The sequence below is a fragment of the Protobothrops mucrosquamatus genome, unplaced genomic scaffold, assembly GCF_001527695.2.
Source record: "Protobothrops mucrosquamatus isolate PMUCROS unplaced genomic scaffold, P.Mucros_1.0 scaffold172, whole genome shotgun sequence".
NCBI classification, from domain to species: domain Eukaryota; kingdom Metazoa; phylum Chordata; class Lepidosauria; order Squamata; family Viperidae; genus Protobothrops; species Protobothrops mucrosquamatus.
The window spans coordinates 87,663-95,747 of NW_015386532.1; the positions used below are offsets into that span (position 1 = coordinate 87,663).

The 8,085-nt window shown below is 35.9% G+C and overlaps 1 protein-coding gene across 1 annotated transcript in view; it reads left to right on the plus strand.

The window, feature by feature from the left end:
• Positions 1-8,085, plus strand: part of LOC107285398 (dedicator of cytokinesis protein 2-like) — a 99,141-nt gene that overhangs the window by 75,550 nt on the left and 15,506 nt on the right. Inside the window, exons 16-20 of the mRNA XM_015813578.1 lie at positions 1,808-1,892; positions 3,228-3,314; positions 3,611-3,787; positions 3,907-3,990; positions 7,699-7,836. Of these exons, the coding sequence (XP_015669064.1) occupies positions 1,808-1,892; positions 3,228-3,314; positions 3,611-3,787; positions 3,907-3,990; positions 7,699-7,836 (571 nt within the window). The remainder of the gene's footprint in view (positions 1-1,807; positions 1,893-3,227; positions 3,315-3,610; positions 3,788-3,906; positions 3,991-7,698; positions 7,837-8,085) is intronic.

Below are 8,085 nucleotides of genomic sequence, written 5' to 3' on the forward strand. Positions count from 1 at the left end.
AAAATTTATTAAAACACCCCACTAAAAAAGTCCTCAATTTTGCTTTTTTTCTATCTGCTGCATACCACCTCTCGGGGCTCCACACCCCTTCATCGAGGTAGGCCCTTGAGATGGTACTGGGCCAGGCCTGCGCGAGGGGGGAATCGCGCAGGACCAGCAGATCTGTCCTAGAATACATCACCAGGCAAAGCGATGAGTCCGGCCGCAGGAAACCCAAGAAAGGGGGGGAGAAAATAGTCCTCGTGGAGTCAATTAATCCATTTAGGAAGCCGCTAGGCCGCGTCCCTCGCCTCACCAGGCCATGACCAGGCCACCAGATCTTCCATTCCGCCCGAGAAACCGGAATATATATATATATATACTTTTTAAACATAGGTCTACTATTTCTTGGTAGTATAAAGAGTGAATTTGGGGAGAAAATAGACATGGAAGGAAAAGAAGAAAGTGAAAAAAATAAGAATAAAAGTGATATAATTAGAAGAGGGCCAGGTATGAGTCTTGAATGAAAATATATGAAATAATTTTCCTAGAAAATGAATATAAAGTGAACATAATTCTATATGATGTTGAAATGACATTTAAAAAAAGAAAAGAAGTACCACAATAGTGGGAAATATAAAAAAGAATGTTTAATAGAAAGATGACAAAAAAGAAGTGTGACATCATATAAGAGAATGATGACAGAAAAATATGCATACTGAACAGAAAAGATAGTTGCAAAGCATTTAGTCAAAGAGAGTAAGGAATGATTAAGATTAAAAGGTTTGTTGCAAGAAAAGAATGGTTGTCAAAATAAGTGAAAATGGCTGTGTAAAAGGATTCTTTTGCCCACTTTATTATATGAAAATGAGACTTTGGTATATCAAGAAAAGTTCGGATGCAGTGAGAATGGAATGTTTAATATTTAAGCATTGTAAAATAGGAAACTATAGGGTTGTTAATGAACTGGCAATTAATGAATGTTGGTTGACTTTCTGAATTACTACAATGTGTGCCCTACACAGGTCTGTCCTTGAAGATTGCTCAGAAGCTATAGGTACACAGGGAATGGTAGCAAGATCATTACTTTTTACATGGTTTTAGTGTTTTTTATTGCTTTCTAATGGATTATAGCCTGCCATAAGTTGTTACAGATAGATTTCATAAATATTTAAAATAAATAAACAAAGTAAACAAAGGAAAACCTTTTCAAAGAGCTATTCCATTGTGATTTTTCAAAGTGAACCTCTTCTTTTTTGAGTTTTCCTCAAGTGAAATCTTCCATTTCTCCATTTTGCACACACAGTGCTGATCTAAAACCCCAAAGGCATTTATAATTTGCAATAGTTTGCACTATTCAAGCTAACATTAATCAGGACCTATCTGTAGTCACAACCAAGCCAAGACCCATTGCTAAGTCATAGCATAATCAACCTCTGAAAGGCAAAGATTCATTATAGCTTGAAGGATATGGAGGATGATACTTATAGACTGGATATTTTCCCCCATTTCTTATTTATCTGTGGAATGTAGAAATATGCTGAGTGTGATCAAAACTATCCCCGCTTCCATATATCTATAAGTTTTTGATACATGGTTACATTGTGATAATTTGTTCAGATACTGAACATCCTGAAAAGGCACACTTTCCAATCAGGTTTAGACATACTTAACAATGTACAATGTAGTGCTTTGAATACAATGTAGACATTTGAGATAAAAGTGGATAGGGTATATTGAGACTACATAAATAAAGTTAAATTGAATTTTCATATGGAAGTTTATGGAGTAAAAAGGTTTGTAATCTCTCTCTCTCTTTCTCTCTTAGTTTTTATAAATCTAACTATGTGCAAAGATTCCACTATTCAAGACCAACCAGAAAAGGATCAGTTGACCCTGAAAATGAATTTGCTGTAAGTATCTTTTCACGTTTTGAACACCGCCATGTTATCTGTCACTCAGATGTGACACATGGCATTGCTCAGGCGATGCTACATACTTTATTAGAAGGCAGAAGAGGTACAAAATGCCATAGAAGCATCATTGGGCTGGACAGGCAGGGTGTAAAATTACTTAGGCTTTCCCCATAGTCTGAGTTTCATCTGGTATCAACAGAATGATTTCTGTCAGGGCTGGCTCTCATGAATTTCAAGAATGCCATATATTTGGGGTATACAGTAGTGGCCAAAATTGTGGAAACCTTTTGGGAAAAGTGTACAGTAGAAATGCCACCTTTGGTTAAGTTTCCATCAGTTTTTCTTCTAATTTCTTTATAACTGTAGCCTTGTTCGCTTAATAATACTATTTTACATCGCTCTCTGGGCAACCAGTCAACTCTTTGCACCATTTCTTTAATTTTATTACGTTTTACAAGCTCACTAAATGAAAGGAAAAAAAAGACCCAACCAACTTGATAGCGATCACATAATACACTGACAAAAGTCCTCCTCTCAGTTTCAATACATGACATCAATCACTGAATCCTACTGATTGGCTCATTGCCAAAACAAGATGACACCTGATTGGCTCTCTAAACACTCATGCTCATTGGCTACAATCAGATGAAGGAAAGCTACCTGATATCAACCTAAGCAAGTTGTGCTTCCTTTTTCTGGTTATTTGGCTATAACTTTCATAGAATACAGTACAGATAATTGAACAAATGTTGTTGTATTACATTCTTGATTAAATTATCTTTCCATTGATATATAATTTTATGGTACTACTCCAAACAAAAGTGGTGTTATTAGCCATCAAACCTCAAAAATACACTTTTCCCAAAAGGTTGCCACAATTTTGACCATTACTGTAGTTACATAATAAGCCCGATGGAATAACAAATGATAGGTTGGTTATCAAACAACATTTTTAAAAACATTTCAGATCATCCTAGTTTAAGTTAAGTTATCGGTGATCTTTGGCATACCATTCCATCAGTATTTCAGTCTTGTCCCTTCTCTCCCACTGTTTGTGTGTGTGTGTGTGTGTGTGTGTGTGTGTGTGTGTGTGTGTGTGATGGTGGTGCTGGTGGAACACAGTGTTGCAGACTGTATTAAAGTATTCTGGTTTGTAAAGGAAATGGTGAAATCATCTATCTCCCTCCCTCCCTCTCTCTCCCCCCCCTCTCAAATAATATTGATGCCGGGAAAAGATTTCCCTGTCGTTTAAATTATATTTCCAGTAAGCTCTTATCTTTCTAACAATATGATTTAACTGTTGTAATATTTCTTCTCTGCATCTTTTAACAGTCTATGTGGATTGAGAGAACATCCTTTACTACAGCTTATAAACTCCCTGGAATCTTGCGTTGGTTTGAGGTTGTCTCCATGTCACAGGTCTGTATTAGAATTCTGATGAGTATTATATGCAGTTTAACCTCCAGAAATAGAAAGAAAGAGTCAATGCTATTTTATGAGGAAAAAAACCACAAAGTATTATGTTACCAGGGAATCCATTCTCCTACTAAGCAATATGGTTCAATATGCATTTGATTTTTTTGAGGTTGGGGAATTTTAATGAAATGCTAACACATTTCATAATGAATGAAAGAATCTCTCAGATTCCAATGCAGCCAATCTGGGACACAAACTTGCAGGTGGGATTGATGATAATCTTGTTGCCTCCTCCATAGACTACAATTAGCCCCCTGGAGAATGCCATTGAAACAATGTCCATGACAAATGAGAAGATTCTGGCAATGATCAATCAGTACCAAAGTGATGAGAACCTTCCCATTAATCCTTTGTCCATGCTTCTGAACGGAATTGTTGATCCAGCAGTCATGGGAGGGTTTGCTAAGTACGAGAAGGTAAGGAGTTTAGTTATTGTATTTAAAATGAAATAACCCTCCAGTATATTAGATCTTCAGCACAACCCATGAATGTCATGTTCAGATGAAAAACTGAGTGACCTCCTTTCTGCTTGCAGGCTTTCTTCACAGATGAATACACTAGGGATCACTCAGAGGATCAGGAGAAACTAAACAGACTCAAAGACCTGATTGCTTGGCAGGTATTGAAATGCTGGGCACACTTCTCTGATTTTTTAAAAAATAAATATTATTAATGTCTCCCCTTTCTTTTGCTGATTGGTCTCCTTTCCAGAGGAAAAGCACACCAATATATAATACATGCATATTTTCCTTCTATTTTCCTTTGCTTGTTTGTTTGAAGAGGAATATTTGTCTGAAGTGTGACTGGAAATAGCGCATAAAAAGTATGTTGCAAAAAGTTTTTCATCCACATTTAATGAGCCTCCTTTCCTGAACAAAAGCATTAGGAATCCCTTGGTGATTTAGTTGAATACCTACTCCCTAAAAATGCTTATGTAATGTTAAGAAGAGGAAAAAAACCTGACATCACAGTATTTCTGTTGCTGTCAGATAAACAGGAAACAAGTGAAAACACTGATTTTGCATAGGTTTGGAATGATGTTTAATTCTCTGCTATTAACAGTTTCACCAGGCTTGGGTGAAAACAACCTATTAACACTCTGATCTGAAAATATCACTTCTATTTTTATGTTCTTGCTGAAATACCAAATGTAGCAACTTTATGAGGGATGTAGCATAATGGTAATGCTTTATTTTTTCCAGAGACTAATCTATTTTTTGCTTCTAGTTTGTTTATGGATAAGTCACCCACATTATCAGTATCTTCCTTCTTCTACTGACATTTGAATCAGTAGAAATAGCTACTGTTTGCTGTGGAAATAGCTACTAAAAATATATGTAAACAAATGTTTAATCTTGGTGTTATGAAGTAAGTCCTTCATTTACATGTTTGCATATATTTTATATCAGCTCCATAGTTGTTTTCATAAACATCTTTGCACAAACTTATTTGGTGCATAATAGCACCATGTGCTTCTATCACATCTTCACACCCACCGTATACATCTAGATTGCATTCAGAAGACATCACTTTTAATGGTGGTGTCCAGTGCAATCTAAAATACTAGAAATTTAGAACTTCAAATTGTTCTGATAACTCTGAATCATTATTAAAGAAAGTTACCTAGTGCAAACAATCAACCTTTAAACAGGAAAATATATCTGTCCATTAGCGTAGTCCTATTTTTCATGTACCAAAAGAGGAATTACATAAGAAACATGAAGATTCACCATCTTTCTGGACAGAACAGGTGAAGTACTATACTGGGGAAACATCTGCACTATGCCACTTCCTTGAAAAGCAGGAGACAAAGCAATTCATGAGTATTGGAAGGGATGGATTAGCACGGGTGGAGAGTCCCTGGCTTTCGTAAAATCTGTGAATGCAGGGGTGGCAAACTGCTGGCCCACGGGCCAGATGCGTCATCCAGAAGCCATGCCCACCCCATTGCTGGCAATGGCAAAACCGTCCCGATACGTTGTGCGACGTCACATGACGTCGCATGTTTGACAGGCCTGGTGTAATGTGTAACCTCCTCACAATTTTAGTATGAGGGGATGTCACAAAATGGTGTGCTCAAAATGATGTGAAATGCATATCTCTGATTTTTGACAAATGATATTTGACAACTGACAAGAGCTCTAAGCTCTTGGGAACTAAGTGTAGGCCTGAGGCCATAAACTATTACCCATGAGTTTAGAAGATATATCTATCATCCTGATTACTGATTGAATGATTACTAATATGCTCCATCAAGTTATTGTTGACTCTTAGCAGTAATACAGATAAACCTGTCTCCAATCTGACCTTTCAGGTCTTCCAAAGATCTAATCAAAAATCTAATCTAATCTAATCTAATCCAAAACTCTAGTTGTTGGTAATCTACTCCTTCCTCTCACTTCCTTACTCCTTTTTCCAGCATGTGGATTTCTCAAGAGAACTAGGTCATTACATACTGTGTACAAAATGTGATAATTTGAGCCTGGTTGTTTTGTGCCTCACATGACAATTCTGGATTGATTCATTGTATAATTTCTTTGTTTTCTTAGCTACCTATCATATTCTTGGGAGTCAACTCTACACCGGAGTTCAAAGGGCTAATGCTCTTTCTAGCTTGTCTCTTCAAAGCACAATTTTTACTTTCCTAGAGTGCCACAGGGAAAACCATTGAGTGCACAGTTCTAATATTTGTAGGCATGGATACATCATGGCATCTGAATATTTTTTCCAAGTCTTTTACTGCTACTCCATCAAATGAGAGTATGCAGCATGTTTCTTGACTGATGTTTCCTTTATGTATTATTGTTAGTTTATTCTAAAAGGCAGAAATTATCCACCACTTGAATATTTATATTATAAATAGGTATTTGCTGTACCTATTATTTAGTCTTATTTATATTTAATTTTAATCCCATTTCTTCACATTGTTCCTTGACTTTCATTACAAGAGCTTGCAGATCACTCGCATTTTCAACTATCGGAGTAGTGTCATTAGCATGGTGTAGGTTATTAATGTTTTATCTTCCAATTTTAAAAACCTACCCATCTTCTTATCTCTCAAAATATATTCAACATATAAGATATTGAATAAATAAAGGGAGAATATACAGTGTTGTTTTATCCTTTAAAGTCAGTCTGTCCAGCTCTAATCTAGCCATATCATGGTGAACCATGGTGGTGCAGTGGTTAGAATGCAGTACTGCAGGCTACTTCTGCTGACTGCCAGCTTCCTGCAGTTCAGCTGTTCAATTCTCACCAGCTAAAGATTGACTCAGCCTTCCCTCCTTCCGAGGTCGGTAAAATGAGGACCCAGATTGTTGAGGGCAATAGGCTGACTCTGTAAACCACTTAGAGAGGGCTGTAAAGCACTGTGAAGTGGTATATAAGTCTAAATGCTATTGCTATTGCTATCATAAAAACTATTATTATTCTGGAATATTTTCAGATCTTTATCTGTGACAGACTGAATGGTATCTGACCTGAAGCCCATTATCTAGCACTATATTACCAATCATTTATTATGATTTTTGTGGGGATTTGGTAAAATACAGGAAAGGTACAATTAACCTTCTCCCACACCGCAGTCATTAAAGACATCATCTATCTTCAGCATCATTCCATACTGCTGCTACTCAGTATAGATATGTGCTTGTTTTGGTTGCAAAACTGGGATGACCTTCAGGCCTTGGATGATCTTTTTGGAAGTAAATACTGTACTCTTGGCATACATTCCTGGTGTTCTTTGCTGATCCCTCTCAGGAAGACAGACACATACATGACAATGAGGAAACAACCATGCTACTGTGCTTGAAATTTCAGCTGAAGTGGCTTTGCTTCTAAACTTACTAATGCTTTGATCGCTTAGCAAAGTGCTTACAATGTAATCTTTGCAACACAGTGAAAATGTCCACTATGTACCCATGGTTGAGTAAATTGTTGGCTTATAGTACATTTCACCAATCATACTAATCTAGCCTGGTCTAGATTCTGAAGACATGATGTATTTTCTGTCATTCTTCATCTTAAGAATATATGAAATATCATAAATTATTCACCTATTTAAACTTTTATTGCATATCATTATGCACAGGAAACAAAAAAATCTAATTATATTTTTCCAGGAAGGTTGTACTTCTCTCTTCTGTAATTATTTATTATATTATACATCATAATAAGATGTATTGCTACCTGTTTGAAAGGAAAGAAGAAAATGTCAGCTGGCAAATATATTACAAATCACATTTTGTAACCGCAGTCAGTTCAACATGTTCTGGAGACATGGGGAATATAAAATAGCGTGACTGAAATTTTTCTTGCTGCTTTTTAGGTTCCGTTCCTTGCAGCTGGAATTAAGATTCATGAAAGAAGAGTATCAGACAGCCTTCGTCCTTTCCATGAACGTATGGAGGAATGCTTCAGGCACTTAAAAGTTAAAGTAGAGAAACAATATGGAATCAGAGAATTGGTAAGATTTGTTCTTTTAATTTTATAAGGTTTTTTATTATATTTTATCTTAACAAGAAAAAATCATGAAATTTGGCCTGTGATGTAGTAACATAACAACTGTTTATTTGTGATTTAAATTGTGATTTAAATATCACTTTACTTCCTCTTTCAAACAATAGACTTTGTCTCATTTATTACTAAGAAACTTCTATAACTCTTTTTTTTTTTTTCAATATAAAATTTTTATTGTTTTCCAAAAAAGAAAAAA